The sequence below is a fragment of the Scardinius erythrophthalmus genome, assembly GCF_964197995.2.
Source record: "Scardinius erythrophthalmus genome assembly, chromosome: 19".
NCBI lineage: Eukaryota > Metazoa > Chordata > Actinopteri > Cypriniformes > Leuciscidae > Scardinius > Scardinius erythrophthalmus.
In genome coordinates, this window is record NC_138239.1 from 15,124,424 (window position 1) to 15,147,608 (window position 23,185).

The 23,185-nt window shown below is 35.7% G+C and overlaps 1 protein-coding gene across 1 annotated transcript in view; it reads left to right on the top strand.

Moving 5' to 3' along the window:
- The window catches only part of msrab (methionine sulfoxide reductase Ab), a gene marked incomplete at its 5' end in the record, with an annotated part of 29,618 nt that extends 10,396 nt beyond the window's left edge, over positions 1-19,222 (top strand). Inside the window, 3 exon segments of the mRNA XM_081393935.1 lie at positions 973-1,077; positions 12,110-12,216; positions 18,438-19,222. Coding sequence (XP_081250061.1) covers positions 973-1,077; positions 12,110-12,216; positions 18,438-18,611 — 386 coding nt within the window. The 3' untranslated portion in view covers positions 18,612-19,222.
- Positions 19,223-23,185: the final 3,963 nt, after the last annotated feature.

Here is a 23,185-nt window from a genome sequence, read left to right on the forward strand (position 1 = left end):
TTCGTCTGAAAGAAGAATGTCATATACACTTAGGATGGCTTGAGGATGTGTAAATCATGGGCTATCCCTTTAATGCATCATTGCTAAATATTCTTTTTAAATGTTTTAATGTCTTTGTGAGAGATGAATGGTATTGTTTTTTTGTGTATATTTGTTCAGTGGTTGTGTAATGTAGCTGAATATAATTGTCTATATTTTTAGCCTTTTAATGATATTCGATATGTCATTATTAATATACTTTTTTATTTTGTGAATTAAATGAGCACACAGAAGAATATTTAATCATTTCATTTTAAAGGTGACATATTATGCCCCTTTTCACAAGATGTAATATAAATCTATGGTGTCCCCAGAATGTGTCAGTGAAAATTTAGCAAAAAATTCTCAAAAAGCCAGATCATTTATTATAGCTTTTCATATCTGCCCCTTTTTGGTTGTGAGCAAATCAAATAGTGTTCTGTGCTTGTCTGTGCAGCCAACGACAGAACAGTTTGCGTGCTTTGCTCGAGCTTTTACCATTGTGTTAGAACTGCTACACTGTTGTCGCTTGCGAATTATGCGAAAACCAAATGGCGGCGCCGTGGGTGGAAACTTGCAGATTAAGGGGTGGTAATATTATAATAAGATCCCCTTCCTACGTCAGAAAGGGAGTGAAATCTGATTGGCTTATTTTTTGACATACTTGCAGAGAAAGGCTTACTAAAACAAAGTTACTGGGTTGTCACTTTTCACGTTTTCTGGGTTGGTAGATGCACCGGGGACCCGATTATAGCACTTAAACATGGAAAAAGTCAGATTTTCATGGTATGTCCCCTTTAAAATGTTCTGTAAAAAAACTTAATAGACAAAAAAAGAGTCATTAAAATACTTAACATCCTTTTCTATAGCCATAATTTAATATAGACTGCAAAATCACTCAACAATTATGCAGTTCTATTTGTGCATTACTTCTTTTTCCTGCCATATCTTTAGGTCTAACGGGACACACAGAAGTAGTGCGAGTGGTCTTCTCTCCTAAAGATGTCAGCTTAGAGAAACTTCTCAAAGTCTTCTGGGAGAGCCATGACCCCACTCAAGGTAAACAAACACACCTATTCCCTCACATCTACAAACATTCACTCACACAGATGTCCATAGAAAGACCCCTGGGTGTGAGATGCAGTGGTCCAAAAGCAAACGGCCTCATGAGGTTAAAACATGGCTGCATCTGTCTGTTCACACTGCCCTGTGCATTTGTGTGTGCTGGATGGTCAGGATGATCTTGCGGGAATTGGAACAGCCTCAGACTGGCTATGTTAATGTGTCTGAGACCAATTCAGCCATGAGAGGAAAAGAGACATTGTGCATGTGTGCATTAGTGCAAGCGTCACCTATTCCTCCAATCCACTGGAAACAGACCCAATCCTGAACACACAGCTGATATTTGCCGTCTGTGTTGTCCTTTAGGTCTTCGTTTGAGAATAAATCAGCCTTGCTGTCTGCTTAAAATCCAGCGCTAAAGATGAGACCCCAAAACCCCAATATATAAATACGCAAAAATGAATTCACTCGATTCAGTTAATTGGTTGAGCAGAGAGACTTGGTGTGTATCTGATCCCAAACAGACACATAAATAGATTTAAAGTTCATCTATCTATCTATCTATCTGTCTGTCTGTCTGTCTGTCTGTCGGATATAACAGTGTGGCTGCGGTATGAAGCTGTTGTTTGGCTCTCTGTGTTCAGTCACCCTAAAACAGAGAGAGAAGAGAGGAAGAGACACTCCTCTGAAACATTCATAAAGCCTGACCCTGAGGACCTGAAGCGCACACACACAACTCTTCGGCTCTCCTTCATCACTGCACTATGGGACTACAGTCTCTGCTTGAATAGTTTATGTGACGTCTGTGGTTCGTTCAGTCAGACCCTGTAATAACTTTTCTTGTTTGTATTTTTTCTTCATGGAAGGTACACAAATTCCATTTGGAGATCAGTAATGCATGCCTATATATCTGCCAGTTGAAGACACACCCCTAAAATTCAGAGTGTGGTTTTAAGCACCATGGAGTGATTTTCTACTCTTTCATATGTCAAATCATCAGTTTGAGCTGACATGATTACCCCGTGTGTTTGGTTCTGTGCCAGCTCTCTAATTCACATCATGTTCTGAACTTTAAAAAGTCACTTGGAACACCGTCACCCTGTCAGCCAGAACGCCCCAGAAAGTAGAGCGAAGAAAATTACTCCTAGAAGCCAGGGTTAGTTGTCAGAAATGGCCTTCAAATGTGATTAAACATCTACCTTGCTCTGTTTTCCTTTACCTATGAGAATACAAGGGATGTGCAGATACATATTTTCAAAATCGATTAGTCTGTGGGTTGTCCGAACAATTAAATGACTAGCTGGTCTTAAAGGGATAGTCCACCAAAAATGTAAATATTTAATCATTTGCTCATCCTCATATTGTTTCAAACCTGTATAACTTTATTGTGCAGAACACAAAATAATATATTTATAAGAACATTGAATAAGAATATTTATAATATCCAAACAACATTGGATCCTATTGACTTTGTCCACACTTTCATTGTGTGGAAGAAAAAAAATATCATACAGAAATGGATCAGATTTGGATGACAGACTTTTCATTTTTGGTTGCACTATCGCTTTATGGATGTCTTGTATAATTAGACTGGCTTAGGAAGATGTCTACCCAACCCGATCTGATGTGTTTCTTAGGGGGTGTTTGCATAAGACCCATTCTTGCGTTAGAAAACAGGTAGACAGAGTGCAACAGAATAAAACGCTGAGAAGAGGTCTCAAGGTGCGTTTTTTTTTTTTAAGCTGAACTGTTTTAACTTGACACTTTGTCTTAAAAAGGTGTTGTATACATAGAGATACATAGCGTTTTAGTAAAGAAGTGTAGACCGAAAAAGAGAACTTCCAGCCTTTTATTCCAATTCCGAATAACAATTAAAATAATTAAATTCTATCATTCTATCACTTGTACACCAAGGAATATACATGACTTGCATAATCATTTGTGATTACAGGTTTTATAAAATATTGTTTTTTACTCATGAATAGCAATTTCTACCCAATAAAAATTACTTTTTAGAATTTTAGAATTTTTTTCAATGTCCAGAAATCACACTTTTGAAATTCCCTCTTATACCCCAAGTGATCCCTGGCCCCTTGGTTGAGAATCTAGATAGACTAGTCGACCATCGTGACCCATCGGTAATGAACACACATATTCACAGTCATGTGAGAACATGCTTGTATGAAACGTTACTCACCTGGATTGACATTTAAATGTACACTTTGTAAATATGAGCATCTTCTAAAGCAGAACTTGTCGCTGTGTCCCGTTTGGCATTTTTAGGCCGTGTTTCACGACCCTGCAGGAGTTTGGGTAGGGAAGCAGGATGAAGAGCATGGCCCATGTGCGTGACAGAAGCGTCAGATTGTGTTTTTTGGCGCAGGCCGCTGCACTGCAATTGGCTGTCGAGAATCGGGAACGTCTCTGTAGGCTGTTCATCCATGCATGCTTAACACACACTCCATTTGTCCGTACCCGAACGCTCACATCAAATCAACTGTGCACGTGTGTGTGTGTGTTCGTCATTGCTCTGAATCACGGATAGACATCTATGTATAGTGTGAAACTGCAAATGTGTGAGGTTTCATAGGATACATACATGCACGATTGTTCCCGTTGTGCACGGAGACCTGTGTATTCAGCTGCTGTCTCACAGTTCAAAGGGTTCTGCTTTCAGCAGCATGATTTGGAATCGTCCAATCACGGCTGGGATAGCAACATCTACAGCCAATCAAACACTCCCAGCACGCTCCTCTTCGTACCCCCGTCTTATACCCAGCAACACTTGCTCTGGCAGAGTCTTTAGGTCATGGTATTGAAAACGTGTGGTGGCTTCCTTAAACCCTACGCTCATTTTCTAAAAATATAGGCTGTATTTCATGCCGTCATGCTACATCTCTGGCTGTGCTGACAAAGATAGTACAGGAAGCCGAGGGTGGGGAGAGGCGAGTCGGGATAATTGGGTTCCTGGATGGATTTGACGAACAGGAAATGACTGAAGCCAGTGTAACAATTCTATCGCCTGTGGCAAACCATAGAACGGAGAAGTGCAGTACGAACACACACATGAGAGAAACGCGCACACGCACGCTTGATCGCCTCAGCAGTTTGTTACTTCCTTGTTTAAGAAAGACACCCCCCCCCCTCACCCCCCCCCCCCCATTCCCAGCGGACCCCAGGGCTCTCAGTCTGTCTACAGGATAACAACATCTTATCTTCTCTCTTCTCCTCTCCTCTCCTCCCCCATCCCCAGCTCCTTCTCTCCTCCATCTTTCGCTCCCCCTCACCATCATCCCATCAGCATTTCCGCAGTGACTCCTCATTCTTACCCTCCGCTTTTATCTCTTAGTCACTTTCTTCGTTCCGCCATCCCGCGCTCCCTCGTTCCGCCAACAGTGAAAGGCAAGAGGGCGGGTTTCTCTGCTTCTTTGTCCTCGTTTCTCTGTCTTACCACTTTCATCTTTTATCGTGTCATGTTTTTTTTCTTGATTTGCAGTATTTATGTGGCTGCTGCGTCAGAGAGATGCGTTAATGCACGCTTCAAGGGGTAGAGACAAGATGGCTGACGCAGGCGCTCAAATGTAAAGGCTGAGCTACAATCGTTCAGGCCTGTAAACGTTAAATCTTATTTTCCACCTGCCTTCAGTGTGTAACCTGTGATTGACACGTTTGCTATGTATATTGAACCTTGAAGAGCAAAACATCAATACACAAGCTAATTATGTGCCGAAACAGTTTGGATCTCCATAATCCCTCAGCAACACTCTTTGATTTGTCGTTGAAAACGAAGGTTATTGGGTTCACGAACACCATTTTGTGCACAAGCCACCAAATGGGACAAAAAGAAAAGACCCCCCCCCCCTCTTCTTTTTGGGGTTCAGTCTGCAACGGGCACGTGCCTCTCGGGGGGTGACCTCGACCCCTGCCTCTCCCCGACGAGGGGGGCTCATTACAGTTTGTCAATCAACTATAGGGGGGAGGGGCTGACAGAGGTCATTTATGGAGAGTAGACGAGAAACGGTTGAAGAGATGCTTCTTCTGTTGGATAGAAAAAAAAGGCTAGAATTTGCTGGAAGAAAACATTGTTTTCTTTAAATAAAGAAACTGAGCTTATTTTTCAGGCATATTGGACCGATTTGGATGTTTTTTTGTTTTTTGAAGGTGCTTGCAGTAAAAATCGATTTGTTACAAATAAATGCCTTTTACGAATAAACTTTTTATTCATCAAAAAGCACCAAATCAGCATATTGTGATATTTGAAGGATCATGTGACAGCGACTGAAGACTGGAGTATTGACTGCTGAACATTCAGCTTTGTCAGTACAGGAATTAATAAAAATGTAAACATATTAATTGAAAACAGTTATTTTAAATTTTTATGTGTCATGAATTTGCTGGTGCTCCACTCACGGTTCATGTGTGTTGAGAGGAGAGATTCTGTATATTATTGCTTTTTTTTTTTTTTTTTTTTTTATAAAGGCAGCCTTAGAGAACATAAGAGACTTTTTTCAAATACATTAAATAAATTTTTCTGAAATGCGGGTTATTACAGGCTATTTACCTTTAAAATTATGGCGAAAGGAATGTGTAGGGAGAGAGAAAAGGATTGAGATCAGAAAATGACAGCCTAGATTCAAACCTGCATCTCTGTGAGCACAATGGCTCTCAGTGTCATGAGCATGTGCACTACCCACTGTGCCATGGCCTCCACACTTCAGTTTGGGTTTTAATTTTTCATCATTAGGCCTTGAATACCAACAGCAACAATTTATGTTTGCCACAGAGTATTTTACAGTTATGGATCTAGTGTTTCATTTATAGATTATTCTTTTCTGGAAGAAAAATGAGAGCGAGAGAGCATTACTTGTGGTGTATAATTGATAAAAAAAAAAAATGTTTTTATCAGTCAAATGCTAGCGGCTACATGTTAAAAATAACAAACACACATGTATTAAAGAGCACCTATTATGGCATTTAAAATGTTCCTAATATTGTTTTAGAAGTCCCCAACAACAGTTTTGCATGAATGCAATGACAAAAAAGACTTTAGTTTTCTTATAATATGCATTTATTTTTACCTGTTTTGACCGCGATTCTCAAATGATTCGTTTAGTGAATCACTTTTCAAAACCCCGCCTTTACATGACGCTAATCTGCGGTGATTGGTCCGATGATGTTAGCAGTGTTTACAGAGATAATACTTATTGTTTAACACGGAGTACAATGATGCTTTTATCAATTAAATTGTGTTATAATAATGATTATAGTCCACTGCTTTGTAGTTTGTAGTAAAACATTTAAAATGAGATAAGGAATTTAATGTTATGTTAGCGAGCATAGCCCAGAGTTCATATTGTAAAAGCACAATCAGTCTTTGTTTGCGTTAGCCCGAGGCATAAACATAACGTTTTTACAAAAAAAAAAAAAAAATGCAGTTACGAGGTATTACTCTATTCTTTAAGACAACTCCGAAAACAACGACAAACACTTCACATAATCTCAATACAATTGTCATTGAAGACCTAGAAGCTAAACGGTGCTTACACAACAAACCAAATAATTATTAAGCATGCTACATAAAACATAAAAGCAACAATTATTAATAACACTTACAGGTTGTGATACAGAGGAGGAAGCTGATGCAAATACACTTAGAAGAACTGAACCTTTCTTCAATATCAACCAGCTCGCGAATCCAAGTTTGATTACATTTAAGTTGGTAAAGCAATCGTCTTCAAAATGGCGCGAACAAAGCACAAGGCTCGGACTATACTTCTGTGGTATAGTTGCATATATGAATTGTAGCCACTTAGTCTTCAAATGCTTCAGAACACAGCATCTCGTCGCCGTGATGTTTTCAAGTTTTCCCTGGCCTTGGAGCGCAATAAGTGGGCGTATCGTATTCAAATAACTTGACAAGTTGACGTCATCTAGTCAGAGAAAAAGCTTCGGTCTTCTAACGATTCATAAAAATGACTCAGAGTCGACTCTTACTTTTGAAAGACAATAACTTTATATACGGTGCACTTTAATATTTCAAACTTTGCAGGATGTTTTTGTTCACTTAGATCTATGTTACACACTACATGAAAAGTAAATTTCAAAATTCCATAATAGGTGCCCTTTAACAAACCATATTACATTTACTACACATTTTAAACATGTATTTTTATTCGCAAAGGGAATTTGTGTGTGTGTGTTTGTGTGTGTGTGTGTGTGTGTGTGAGAGAACAAGGTTGTGTGTGTGTGTTACATAAGAGGTGTAAAAATAGACCCGGCTCTGCACCATTCCTCTTAGTTGGCTGCTCTCGCACGCACACTGCTTCACCGTACCCACAGGGCACACACAACAGTGCCCTGAACAACGCCTCACACACATACACACTCACATATAAGCCTGCATCATACACGCTCAAATGCACAAACATACTCTCCCCAAAACCCTGCTAAAGCATCACACGTGCACCTTCACAAACACATATGGACATTCTCCACACAATAGGCAAACTGTTTGTGTGTCTTCTTGTTGGCTTACATTTGAGCCTCCTCAGTGGTTAGAATAAGTTGTTTTATCCGCAGACACTAAGAGGCACTTCAGTCGCGCAAAACGCAAAGCAATAAACCCATCAGACTGAGATTCTGAGCCATCAGTATGACTCATGATTGACATTTTATATGACAGTGAAAATTTTGCTTTTGAAAGACGTGGAGATATCTCTGGAGTCATTCCACAGGCTTTTTAATCCAGCTACACTGCTGATGTTCACCATATCAATATAAACCTCAAAATAAAAAATCTGTGATTATTTACTCACCTTCTTGTTGTTTCAAACCACCATGTTATTTTTTTCCATGCAACAAAATTCACCATAAAAGTGATCCATGTAATTTGTGTTCTTCTGATTATGGATAAATGGCCAATTTCAAAATTCTGTACTGCTTTGAAAAGTTAAATCAGTTGTTTTAAATCAGTCGCTACAAGTGAATTTGGACATCACAGCATTATAATGCACAGTATGAAAAGTTTTTTTGTTTTGAGATTTGCTGAAGAATATATTTAACTGCATTATTAAATTATACTGTTTTATAAAGTAATATAATTAATTATCATCAACCAGTACTGAAATTAAAAAATCTTGAAAAAATTTAATCATAAAAAAATAGAGGCTGATAATTGATTTGGTATTTAAGGATTATATTTTGAATACTTTAATAAAGCTATTGGCCTTGACCTAAATTTAACTGTCATTTTATGGAAAAGATCTATGTGAAGATTCTTTTTAAAATTATAGTTTATGATAAGAGTTGATGGGAATTATATAATTTTGGGGGTGAACAAAATTCTGTCATAATTTTCTTTCCCTCATGTTGTTCCAAACCTGTATGACTTTTTTCTTTGGAACACAAAATAATATCTTTTTTAAGATATAAATACAGTCGATTTTATTCAACCCCCATTCCAAATTAGGTTTATTGGCAAAATTTACAGACTTTCAGCTATTTGCAATGAACTAATCAAACAAAAGTAATTGGAATAGCTCAACACAACAAATGTGTTAATGGGTTTCCCTAAATTCAACTGAAAATGCAACTTTTAATGACTTCTGCAGTCTCAAAATTATTCAACCCTCTGAATAGAATCCCTCACAACAGCACAAATATGCAAAACGTGTTGTCTCAAGCACACCTAATGTAACTAATCAAGGGCTTCATTAGTTGCACAAGGTGTTCTTGAGCTAGAACACATGAAATATCTGAACTGGCTGGGTTTATTGAGTGTCACAATTGACTGCATGTTAGAAATATGGCTAAGTCAAAAGAATGGTTCAAAAAGTTAAGAGAAGATGATATCGCCCTTCACAAACACGGAACAGGATACAAAAAGATAGCGAATGCACAAATTGTTCCTAGAGACACAGTTTGAAACATAGTTTGCAAGTTCAAAGTTTAAGGAATAGTGGTTACGCTACCTGGACGGGCAGAAAAAAGGAAGCTATCAACGGCCACGGACAGATTTCTGAGAAGGCAGGTTCAGAAAAACCCTCGGGTGACTGCAAAAAACCTGCAGGAGGACTTGGTGGCAACAGACACTTACTAAACGCATGCCAGAACTCCAAGACGTTCACCACCACTGACCCAAAAGCAAAGGAAAAGTTGGCTCCAATTTGCTCAAAATCATATTTATACGCCACTTACGTTTTGGGATTCTGTTCTGTGGTGCGATGAAACAAAACTGGAACTTTTCGGCCCTATAGATCAGCGTTATGTCCGGAGGAAGAATAATAAAGCATATGCTAAAATGAACACTCTGTATAAAGGTAAGCATGGTTGTGCTCGTGCTGTTCTGGGGCTGCTTTGCATCCTCTGTCACTGGAAACCTGCAGCGTGTGGAAGGCAAGATTAATTAATTTAAGTATCAGGAAATCCTAGAAGAAAATCATCACGCCGTCAGTGAGGAAGCTGAAGCTTGGGCGTCATTGGACCTTCCAACGATCCCAAGAATACCTCAAATTCCACCAAGGCTCGGTTGCAGAAGAAGTCCTGGAAGATTCTACAATGGCCATCAAAGTCACCTGACTTGAACCCCATAGAAAATCTCTGGTGGGATTTGAAGGCGGTTGCAACACGCAAAACCAAGAATTTTATTGAACTGGAGGCCATTGCTCATGAGGAATGGGCTAAGATTCTTCAGAAACGCTACCAAAAGCTGGTGTCTGGTTATACCTGTCGTTTACATCCGGTCATAACTGCAAAATGGTGTTCTACTAAGTACTAAAGATGCTTGCCATGAAGGGGTTGAATAGTTTTGAGACTGCAGAAGTCGTTAAAATTTGCTTTTTTAGTTGAATTTGGGTAAAGGACTTGAAACATTTGTTGTGTTGAGCTTTTTACTATATATATATATATATATATATATATATATATATATATATATATATATATATATATATATATATATATATATATATATATAGTTAACCAAACAGGTTTGGTAACCATTGACATCTGTTGTGTGGAACAACATGAAGGTGAATAAACAATGACACATCTGTGTTTCTTACTTGTAACTTGCGAACTAATGTCCTCAAGTCCTTTTCATCTTTTCCTTTTCATCCACCCTTCCAAATCTTTTCTCTTTTTTCCCCTCCTTCCTCGTCATGCCACCAGGAGAAGCCACATAAGTGCTGATATTTGAAATGTCTGGATTGGTCAAAACATCCTTAGAGGATTGGTCTCTGTCAGGATGATTGTGTGTGTGTGTGTGTGTGTGTGTGTGTGTGTGTGTGTGTGTGTGTGTGTGTGTGTGTGTGTGTGTGTGTGTGTGTGTGTGTGTGTGTGTGCGTGTGCGCGTGCGCGTGCGCGTGCGCGTGCGTGCATGCTTTCACGTGCATGTACAGCTTATTCACTCACTAGCACACATAGTAAATCTTTCCTTTCTTTCCTCCTTATAAATCAAAGGGTGAAGCTTCTTGACCTCTGCATTAACAGAAATAGTTTTCCTGCGGGAGAGCTGTGTTATGGGGAGAGAGAGACTGCGTGTGACATTTATGGAGTCAGCTTCTGCCCAGCTCTCCGCTCTCACCCTGTTTGTGCGCTGACAACACATTTGCAGCGGTCTCCACTCACGGTTCATGTGCACTGTGTGTGTTGAGAGGAGAGATTCTGTATATTATTCAGCTTGAACAGGGAGGATCATCAATAATAACTAAGTGCTGTGATGGAGGCTGTAAAAAGAAGTGCTCCACTGTCTCGGGTGGAGTACATTGAGTGCTCGTTGTTTCCTTTTTGTTTTTAACTCTTTTTTTTTTTTTTTTACTCATGTGAGAAGAGAGAGATTTTTTAAAAAAAATTAAATTTTTGATATACAGTGGCCCTAAAAAGTATGTGGGCACTTAAACTTCACTTAAAAATGTCTGAATGCCTTTTCATTAAAAACAACGTTTCCGGTTTCCACTAAAATACTAAGCAACAGAGCTGTTTTCAACATTTATAATAATAATGTTTCTTGAGCAACAAATCAGCTTATTCGATTAATTTCTGAGGGATCATGTGACACTGAAGACAGTAGTAATGATACTGATAGTTTTGATCACAGGAATAAATTAAATTTTAAAATATATCATCATAGAACACAGCTATTGTAAATTGTAATATTTTCCAATATTATTACTTGTATTGTGTTTTTGAAAAAGCTAAATGCAGCTTTTGTGAGGATAAGAGACTTCTTTCAAAAACATTATAAAATCTTACCAACCCCAGACTTTTTGAACTGTATGGAATACTATTCAAAATGCAGACTAAAGGTATGTGGTCTCTGGTTGTCAAACGTTAGTGTATTATAGTTAATTCTGTGTGCACCTATGTTAACTTGTGGGGAACTGACTTTGTAGATCCACTAGATGTTTAAAAGACATTGCAAAAATGTCTCAGGAAAATCAGATTGTAAATGTTTGATTTGATATTGTGGTCTGTGCAGTGGTATTCAGACATTTGTAAGTGTTAATTGTATATTAAATACTTTTTTCTAGAAACATTTTCTATAATTTGGCTGTGTGATGTGTTTGGCGGCTGTGATGACACACAGGCCTCAGGGTCACAACGAAGGTCAGTGACTGTCACTTTGGCTTTGTAGGATCAGCCAATCAGAACGCAGTGTTTTGGCCTTTGAAGAGAGAGAGAGCTACAGAAGGCACCACACGGTAGAGAGCGCACAGCAAGATGGCCGACATCCAGTTCTACGGAAAGATGGATGAGAGACAGTATATTCACTGTGGAGGTTAAATGACAGGAATGTACTGAAACACAAATAGCTTTCCATATATTAACAAGGGGCAAATGATTCCAAGACTGCTATATTTTTTTAACTTTTTCTTTCTGTAACATCACAGTAGAATCAAATGTTGCTTGCTAATGTTAGAAACATCATAAAAAATATTGACATATCCAGTGTGTCTGACGTGACTGCAAATTCTTGAGGTGTGAGATTTTAAATGGGTCTAAAGCATGTATATGTGTGTGTATTTTTTAGGAATGGCACAGGGGAATGACCATGGCACGCAGTACCGTTCTGCCATCTACACCTACAGCCCAGAACAGCAAGAGCTGGCCATGATGAGCAAGCATATGTACCAGGAGGTGCAGTATCTCCAAACACACACAAACTTTACATTGAATTCTGTTGCTTTTATAATGAGTTAATGGTATCTAATAACCCTTAACATTAGCCCCTTCAAACCATTCATTAAGATTCTGTTATTTATTTCTATTTACTATGATTATTAAGATATTACTTAGTTAAATAAGGACATTTCATAGACTTTTATTGTTTTTATATAAAGTAAAATATAATTGCTGTACAAAAAGCCCTATAAGATAACTTTTTGCATTTTTATATTTTTTTATGTCATCATTATTTTTACATTTGAGAATGTCCCCAAAGGGAGATTTCTTTTTTATCAGATTTTGCTAACTTTAGGGGACAGTTTTGTACATACAGTGCTCATTTATGTCATTTTTCTAAATGATGTATTAGAGGGGGCATTCATGAGCAATTAACTATATTATCATGTAATTTTTGTTTCAATCAAAGATGGATTAAATTGTTCAGAAGTGACAGTAAAGACATTTGTATTGTTACAAATGATCTATATTTCAAATAAATGCAATGCAGTTCTTTTGAACTTTGTATTCATCAAAGAATCCTGAAAAAAAGTGTGTCATGATTTCCACAAAAATATTAAGCACACCTGTTTTCAACATTGATAATAAGAAATGTATCTTGAGCAGCAAATCGGCACATTTAAATGATTTGTTAAGGATCATGTGACACTGAAGACTGGAGTAATGATGCTGAAATTCAGCTTTGTCATCACAGGAATGAATTACATTATAAAATATATTAAAATAGAAAAGTTATTTTAAATTATAATTATATTTCACAATAAAAAAATGTAATTGTAGTTTTACTGTATTTTTGATCAGATAAATGCAGCCTTGGTGAGAAATCTAAAAATAAATAAATAAAAATACCAACCCCAAACAGTAATTTACATGAATGCATTATTAAATTTAGTGTAGAAAATATAACTACAGATTTAGCCAATGATTTGCTTTTTCTTCCCCATCACATCTCCAGAAGCGCTTCTGTCCTCTCTTTTCGATTCTTTGCCTCTCTCAAACTGTCAAACACTGACCGCCCACACCTGTCAGAAAGATGCGTTTGTGAATGCTCATGAACTCTGCTCATCTGATTGTCTGGACTGTTAGCCCTGTCGAACTAGCGTGATGATGCTTTGTTTTGTGAGATGCAGGAGCTTGGGTAAACATCACCGTGGTACGCTTTGCTCCTCATGTCATCTGTCTTGCTTCTAGGGCTCAGATGTGATTTGGGTGAGAGGGGAATGAGGCGGTGGCAGGGAGGTTGGGTGACCCCTCTTGGCCTTGGCCTTGTGCGCATCAGGGGTGAAAGGTCAGGCTTGCGGGAGGCAGCTGTGTTTAAAGGGACGCAATTAGATTAGGGGACGAAACGGACATGCTGTTGATGGCCCTAGTGACCCCACAAGCTTAAATGAACACACACACACACACACACACAGATGTGACGGACGAGGGGGTGCACCCCACAAACTGCATGTCAGCAGGGCTTAAAATTGACCAACTAAATTTTATGTGTATTAAAGTGTTTATATTTATAATGTTTTAAATTGTTCTTGCTAAATAAAGAAATGAGAAAACATGGATGAATTGGACAAACATGCAGTTATTATATATATATATATATATATATATATATATATATATATATATATATATATATATATATATATATATATATATATATATATATATATATATGTATATATATATGTATATGCATGTATATAAGAAGTCTCTTGCTCACCAAGGCTGCATTTATTTGATCAAAGAAGTCTAAATGTTTTGTCAAAAGTTTTTGGAAAAAATATAAAGGAAAAAATAATAGTTTATTCCTGTGATGGCAATTACTCGCAGTCAGTGTTACATAATGTGCTAAAGATGCTGATTTGGTGCTCAAGAAACATTTCTTCTTATTATTAGTGGAGAAAACAGTTGTGCTGCTTAATATTTTTCGTTGAAACTGTGTAACTTTTTTCAGGATTATTTGATTAGAAAGTTCAAAAGAACAGCATTTATTTGAAACAGAAATATTATTTTATTATTTTATTTCACTTTTGATAAATTGAATGCGTCCTTGATTAATAAAAAGAAAAAAATGTTGTCTAAATAATGATCGATATATGATTATATATATGAAAACTGGTGTTGTCTGTGTAAATAGTATTACAAATAAATGATTCTATATGGCATGTGAAGTTGTAGGTGACATGACCTGAAACCTATATGCCTTTTTAATGGAACGAATGGCTCCGGATTGCATGAAACCTATTTTAAATATGTTTATTAAAAGTGCGACACATCTCCTAGACTTTATAGCATTTCCCTGCAGTCGATGCTTGTGCTTCTCTCCTGATCCTTTTCTCTCTGAGGGCAGAGCAAATCTGAAGTGGTTTCGAAGAGCAGCTTGGTTACATAAGCAGCAGCAGTGATGAGATTAGACATGTTAGCCCAGAGTCTTGTTAAAATATTGAGGAATGTGCGTGTGTGTTTGCGTCCGTCTTACTTTGGGAAAGCACAACTGATTGTCTCGCAGTGGAGAGTGAGAATTTGAAGAGGGACAGTGAAATGAAAGACAGACGTGATGAGTGCGAAGAGATTGATGAGGCCTTTTCCACTCTTCCATAAGGTCAAGCTCAGGTGATGAATCCGACATCACATGCAGACGGGAAATGAATTATTAGCACCCGTCGAGAGTTGCACTCCATCAGAGTCTCTCAAAACTCTGCCATCAGTGAGGGCAGTCAGGGAGAAGGAAAAGCAGGAGTGGGAGAGGAAGAAACGCTCTTTTAAATGCTGTGGATGAGGACGGGAGGGGTGCTGTAATAAAATGTAGGAATTTGCAGAACATCAAAGAGTTTTTATTCAGTAGTGAAAGAGCGAGACGCAGGAAGAGAGAGTGGAGGTACAATTCTGCTGCAGTGAAGCACTTTCTCAGAGGAGTTATTTTAGGGATTTGAATTGAAGTTTATGAATTTTCTTTGTTTATCTGCTTGTGTTATGCTGCAGACATCAACATTTGCTTTATTTATTTATTTATTTATTTATTTATTTATCATGGATATGTTCTTTTCATTGCCCATATCAAATAATGTGGAGAGATGAGTTTTTTAAAGAAAAGGCAATGCACAAATCATTTTAAAGTCAATCTTTTGTGCAATCTAATGCTATTATTATTCCCACTTCAAAATGTTATCATAATATTTATTATCAAAATTTTTATGTAAAAAGCTTTTTTTTATGAAATGAATAGACCGTATTGATGTTGCACCCATATGCGTCTTTTTTATTCATTATTATTTTCTTTAGTCATGTTTTTGTTTGTTCCCTTTATAACCCATGTCAAATTTTAGCTGACATTAACCAATTAAATTCACAATCTAATCAATTTCCGTTTTTCTTTTCATTTCGGGTGGGATATCCTTTTATTGTGAAATACATCAGTTTATGGAAACCATGTTTTTAACGGTGTTTGGTTCTGACTTTAAGAATAAAGGAAAACGATTTAATTATCATTTCGACCATGTTAGCAGATTTCGAGAATGAAAAGAACCATGTAATAATCATAAATGTAGTAGTAATTGGCAAGTTTTTCTTCCAAAATGCTAATCGCGCTAGTGATGCCTAGCTCAGGTTCCCAAAAGCGCTCTATCTAAAAACAAAATCTCTCTCTCTCTCTGTTCCATGTCATGTAATCTTAAACACATAGATGCTTTGATCTGTCTCCTCTCACGGGTCACATGACCCTCCGCTGTCTTATTCCCTCTCACAAAATGCAGGAACAGCCAAGTATGACAAAATGGATTCCTGACTATATCTCATGCACATAGACACAGACACACACACACTCATGCTTACATGCAAACTAAACATGGGTGGAGATGTGCATAAATGCACAGAACATGCAAAGAACAGCCTTGGACTGTTCTTTTACATAATTCTGTCGTCCTCTTGAATGTTTAGCCTAAAGTGAATCACACATGTATTTACAGATGTGTATATATACACCTACACATGCTTTTCTATTTGTGCTGCAGAACAATACAGCTTCTGATATATAAGCAAGATAGCTAAGCTAAAACACTGTCACAGTTTCCATATTCAGATTTTTTGCAGAATAGCTTTTTGGTTCATAGAAAGAGCTGCATTAATATTCATTATTTATGTTGTAATGTTAAAAGTAGGACAAGCTGTTGCAGTTAAACGTACACAGGGACTGTGTGTGTTAGCGTGCTCTTGTGCAGATTTGTGAGTGTGTGTGTGTGTGTGTGTGTGTGTGTGTGTGTGTGTGTAAATTGTCTTATAAGGTGAGTTTGTGCCAGAGACCCACAGAGAAACCATAAATTAAATTTAATCTGATGGGAATATTAAGGGAATTCTGGTTGTGAAACAGCTGTTATGAAGACAGTATACACCAGAAAATAGTTGGACTAATATTAACATGAGTGTGTTTAAGGATGCAGAAACCCTTTTGTGTTAGTGGCATTAGTTGAGTCATCAGAGTCACATGAAGCATATTCAGATATGCAAATGCTTATGTAATATCTCTCTCTCTCTCTCTATCTAAATCTCTCTTTCTATCTCTCTCTGCTTGACTGTCCAGAGAAATGTTCTCCTCCACCGGAGAGACACAGACCACCGAGCTTTGACACGCCAAGTTTCTGACACCTTTTCCACACACACACACACACGCACATACAATTTCCCCAAATTTACACTTCCTCTGCTTTTAATGTACACTATTTGAAATAATTTGCACAATTTAAAGGGTCATAAAACCGGGCTCAGCAATAAAGATTTTTTTTTTCTGTTGGCCCATCCAGGCCAGGAACATTAGATTTGTTCTTGACCTGCCAATCAATGTAGGCCTAGCCCCAAAAAATAAGAAGAATAAAAAAAAAAAAAAAAAAAATATATATATATATATATTTTTTTTTATTATTATTATTATTTTTTTTGGGGGCTAGGCCTACATTGGCAGGCCTGGAACATTAGATTTGTTCTTGACCTACCAATGTAGGCCTAGCCCCAAAAAAAAAAAAAAAAAAAAAAAAAAAAAAAAAATATATATATATATATATATATATATATATATATATATATATATATATATATATATATATATATATATATATATATATATATATATATATATATATATTATTTTTTATTATTATTTTTTTTATGAAAAATATTTTGATATGTGCCTGAGGTATAAATTAATTAATTAATAATTTAAGAAAAGGGGAAACCGATGTGCTCTTTAGAACCACAGAAAAATGCCTTAAATTTATTTACCATTATCATTTATTTATTATTTATTTATTTTAAATTTTAAAATATTTACAGAACATTTTCTTTACCAAAAATAACAGCATTTTATTTATGAGTAATTGTAATGAAAATTATTATTATTCTTATAAATAACATTATAAATAAATAATAATGAAATCATAATTTTCTCACACACTCTTATTAATTTTTCTCATCAAGTGCTTGGTCCTCTCTTTATGCACACCTGGCTACATGTTTTCTTCATCTTCCTGTTCACGGTAGCAAGTGTAACCATGTGATAATCCAGTAAGATCATTCTCACCTTTTAAAAAATATTAATTTCACAGACAAGATTTTTAAATACAAAGCATATGGGGAATGTTGGCTTTACGTTGTTGTATAGATATCTTTGTTTTGTGTTTATGTCCCAGCTGTTGTCAGGATATCAGGATCATGTTATGGTGCACATACAGCCTCTTTTGTTAGACATTAAATCAGAAACAGAGTAAATGCAGCAGACTTCTGTCACCACCTAGTGACTGACATCTGAAACTACAAACAATTCAAAAAGGACAGTTGTGAAGGCACAATAATTCTTTCCTCTTTTTCTTTCTGTTCTAGAGACATGTGAGCTTTAGAAATACTGTGATTGATGTTCAAAGGTGTTTTATTCTCTATGTTTTTGTACTAGTACTACCTAAAGCAATTTTCTGCTGTTGGAGTTTACAGAAGTGACCCCTAGAGGGAGACAGAACTTCAAACATGTCCCTTTTAAAGAGTTTTGGACACAATACCTGGCTTTAACATCTCACACACAAGAAAGTCTCAGTTCAAATCGAGTTGCTTTTCCCTAGACAGCGATCACATTTACCCTCTTGATATCAAGAATGTGTCATCATTTACCATCTCTTTCTCTGCTCTTCTGCTAGGCGCTGGCGAGGAAAGGCTTGAGTGAGATCACCACAGAGATCCAAGAGCACACCGAGTTTTACTATGCTGAAGACTATCACCAGCAATATCTGCACAAGGTGCCTAAAGGATACTGTGGGTTAAAGGGCACAGGGGTCACCTGTTCTTTTGGAGGAGAAAAAGATGAACTCTGACTCGGGGCGCACAGACATAATTGTCTGCTGTTTTAAAGGGATAGTTTACCCACAAACATTTTGTCATAATTTATTCACCTTTATGTAGTTCCCTTTTTTTCTGTGGAAAGTCATATTTAATATTTAATATTCTTCTGAATAGTGGGGTTATCGTGATCTAAATCTAAAACTATAACAAAACATTTCTCATTTTTGTTAAGCTTCTTTTAGTTAACTTTGGCCTGGTTTCACAGACAGGGCTTAGATTAAGCTAGGATTACGCCTTAGTTCAATTAGGACATTTAAGTAGCTTTTATAAACGTGCCTTAGAGAAAAAACATTACTGATGTGCATCTTGAGACAAAACAATGACATTGACATATTTTAAGGTATGTCAGTGCAATTTGCTTTCAGTTAAAACAGCTCAAACATGCATTTTAGTCTTGGACTTGCTTAAGCCTTGTCTGTGAAACCGGGGATTTAACTACTAAAATAATAATAAAAAATGATGAAAAAAAAAAAAATTGGCTAAAATTAAAAATGTAACCTTAAAGTGTTCACCTGTGGTGAAAATCCTGTTTTTAATCTTGTTTATATGTCTATATGGTGTTTTAATATATTTTATGACAAACCATGTGCAAATTCATTGGCCAAAACCGTTTTGACTTCTATTCATTCCCAGGATATGAATTCTTGATCAACAATTCAAATTTCACTAGTAAAAATCTTGATATCAACTATGACGTCATCACTCACAGAAATACAAATTCTTGTATCAAGTATAAATTTCAGCTTTTAGTAATTTTTTTTTTTTTTTTTTTTTTTTTGTAAAAACTTTAATTCTTGATATTTGCAATTGTATTTTCACCAGGCTAGTGCAAAATTCAGAATTTCAGAATTGGCCTCCATTCAATTCATGAATTGGAATTTGAACTGAATTTACTCCGCCCCACAGGATGTTGAATTGAATTTGAATTGGAATGACAGGAAGTGGAATTAAATTCATGGCAATTCAAAGAAATTCTACACAGTCACAACAGAAAGAATGTGTTGAGTCTCGCATGCATTCAGTGTTAGCAAGATTACTTTGGAAATGTTATTGCCTACTGTTATTAGTTACCCATTATAAATGTGGTTTGGATTACTTTATTTGGATAACTTTATCAATGCAAAGCAATTTCGTTTTAAGTTGATTAGTAACTAATTGAATGAAACATTTTACCTCAGTAATACAACTAAATACAATTACATTAATTTTGTCATTTAATAACAGAAATTTCATTTCACGTAACTATTTACTCCTCAACCCTGCATACATTTTGTTCTAAAATAGATATTGATCAAATTCTTGAAATAAATTGCCCCCTCAATGTTGTTTAATTAGTTTTGTTCCAATGTAATTTTCATTTCAAAGTAATCACACAAACACAAAGTTGTTGTAAATGCAGTTATCATTTATTGAGTCATGTTCCATCATGTTCCACAAAATTACAATTACAATAAATCAAACTTAATTATTGTTCTGTTGACTAGAGCTTTTAACATTCATTGCTAGGGGAAAACATATCCTTTTAATGTAATCTGTACAAGTAGTTCAAAATAATATCATTTATAATGCAATCATATCTGACATATACTGTAAAGCTTCATTGTTAAACACTTCACTTAAAATATGTATATGAATTTCTTTGAATTTTTATTGAATTGCAATTCTGCTTCCTTTAATTCAAATTCGAATTGTAATTCTAGATTCTGTTTTTGACATCAACTCAAATTCAATTCAAATTCAAGAATTGAATTGAAATTAAGGAGTCATTCTCAATTCAATTCTGAATTGTACACAAGCCTGATTTTCACTAGTGATATGTCACCATAGGCAGCCGTTCAAATTCAATTGTTGATATCAAGAATTGATTTCTTACAAGTTGAAATTCCAATTTCACATATCAGAAATACAATTCTTACTAGTAAAAATGTAAATTCCTAATATCAAGAATTCAATTTTCACTAGTTGAAATTTTAATTCTTGATATCTGAAAATGTATTTCTGATATCAATAATTAGGAGAGTAATTTCAGAAATCTAAAATGACTTTCTTACTAGTAACAATCACATTCATGATACCAAAATTAAAAATTTTACTAGTAGCAATTTAATTGTTGATATCAAGAACAGACATTTGTATGACAAGCTGTTTTGACTTAAATTAATTCTCAATATATAAATTATTGATATTAACAATAAAATTTTTACTAGTTAAAATGCAAATTCTTAATATCAGGAATTAGATTTCTACTGTTTTGACTTAAATTAATTCTCAATATATAAATTATTGATATTAACAATAAAATTTTCACTAGTTAAAATGCAAATTCTTAATATCAGGAATTAGATTTCTACTGTTTTGACTTAAATTAATTCTCAATATATAAATTATTGATATTAACAATAAAATTTTCACTAGTTAAAATGCAAATTCTTAATATCAGGAATTAGATTTCTACTAGTAACAATGGATATTTTTTATATCAGGAATTACATTTCCACTAGTAAGAATTTTAAGTCTTGAAATGAACAATAACGTCATCACTTGCAGAAATATGAATTCTTGATATCAGGAATTAAATTTCAACTAGTAAAAATAAAATATTTTCACTAGTGAAATGTCACCATAGGCTGCCATTCAAATTCAATTGTTGATAAAATCTTACTAGTTAAAATTCCAGTTTCGCATATCAGAAATACAATTCTACTAATAAAAACCTTTATTTTTGATATCGATAATTACGTGGTTACTAGTCTAAATGGTGAATGGGAACATTAGCATTTGTGTAACATTAGCAAGCAACACATTATCAACTGTTTGAAAACGTAGTCAAGCCAAAGTCTAATATCAGTTACCGTTGTGTCCGATGTTGTAGAGAGCGATACATAAAATGCATTTCCATTCTGATACATACGAGCCTGTATAAATCGCTCCATTTTCTGCGGAATCAGTTTCTGGTTCAAACATATATGGCTGAATTAAACCAACATTTCCACTTGCTATTGTGTAGCATTTACTACAGTTAACTCAGGTAGTCCTAGCTGGTGTGAGTGATTTGCAAATTCATGGGTCCAGGTAAAATGAAGCAACTGTGCATGTAGAAATTTTTTTCACAGGAAAAAGCATTTAAATATGCCATTTTGATGATCAAAGATTAGTTTTAAGGGATACAATTATTGACTATATAATGAGAACAAAAAACAATAAAAATAACAAAACTACTAAATTAACATGAAAACAAAAAAATATTAAAATTCAAAACATTAACAAAAACTATAATAGCATATCAATGATACTAAAATAACACTGCTGTAAAGCACAGAAACTGATGGTCACTCTTTTTAGTTAAAATAAATGGGGATTATAGGCTAGCTTTCATGTTTTAAAAAGGAGAACAATATTACTCACCCAAAACTATCGTATGGTATATCTTCAGAAGAATATCGTGCTCTAATCGTATGCACTATTTCACTGTGCTTTTGTGGACTTTTTGTAAAGTTTAAAAGCGTAATTTTTTCCCCCATGTAAGAAATGCAAACCTTTTTCATTTTGAGGTGAATTACTCTTTTAACATAGGAGTGCTGTTTTGCAAGTGTGTTATGTGATCCGTGTATAAAATGACAGATACATGTGTAGTATGCATGTAAAAATGGATTTTCCTGACTAAATGTCGATAGTCTAAGTTGGAGCTTCAAAGCTAGCAGCAACCTTCTGCCAGTGATATTTCCTGAAGCTAAATCTGTCATACTGTCTGCTCTAGAGCATCTGCTCTGTGGATGCCTTGTGCTCTGGCCAATCTCTGATCTCTGTGGACATTACAGTTCTCCAACATTCATAATACATCACCCCCTGATTTAAAATACAAATGACAAATTCTGCCTCATGGTAACATGCATTATAACGCTTGCTTTGTGAAATCCGGAGTTTTCATAACCATTCGGAAAGGTGTACATAAGACTGTTTACTTTAATCTGCTTTAGAAGAATTGTAAAAATAGAATTTAGCTTGTAGTGACCCAGACCATAGGCAGAGAGACAACCTGGATCAATGGCCAGTCATCATTATTATTATTATTATTATTATTATTATTTTTCAGGGAAAATTCAACTATTCTTCTTTTTCTTTACTGAGCCGTCAAGTTGCACATGTAATGTCTTTTTACCACTAGGAGGCAGCACATGTAAATATAAAAAGCATATCTCTGAATGGGTTAAGGCAAATTGTAAAATGTGTGATTTCTGTACTATTGGCATCACCAAACAACAGCAGAAATTACTAGAATAGAAAGATTTGTCATTGCTTTACAAAGGCTTGTGAAAGTAATTTAGGCCTTAGTTTAAATACGTTGGCCGTTTAAAGCAAGACTTGAAAGCTGGAAAAAAATGTGGTTGGTTGGCAGTTTCTAGATGGTTGATACGTTTTTCTGGGTAGTTGTGGGGACACTATCAAAAATAGTCGATCTCCGAATGCAACGTAACAGGGAGGAGAGTAAAGATGGAAAGCTCCTAAAGCTTAGTTCCATATAAATTCACGGATAATTTGTTGTTTT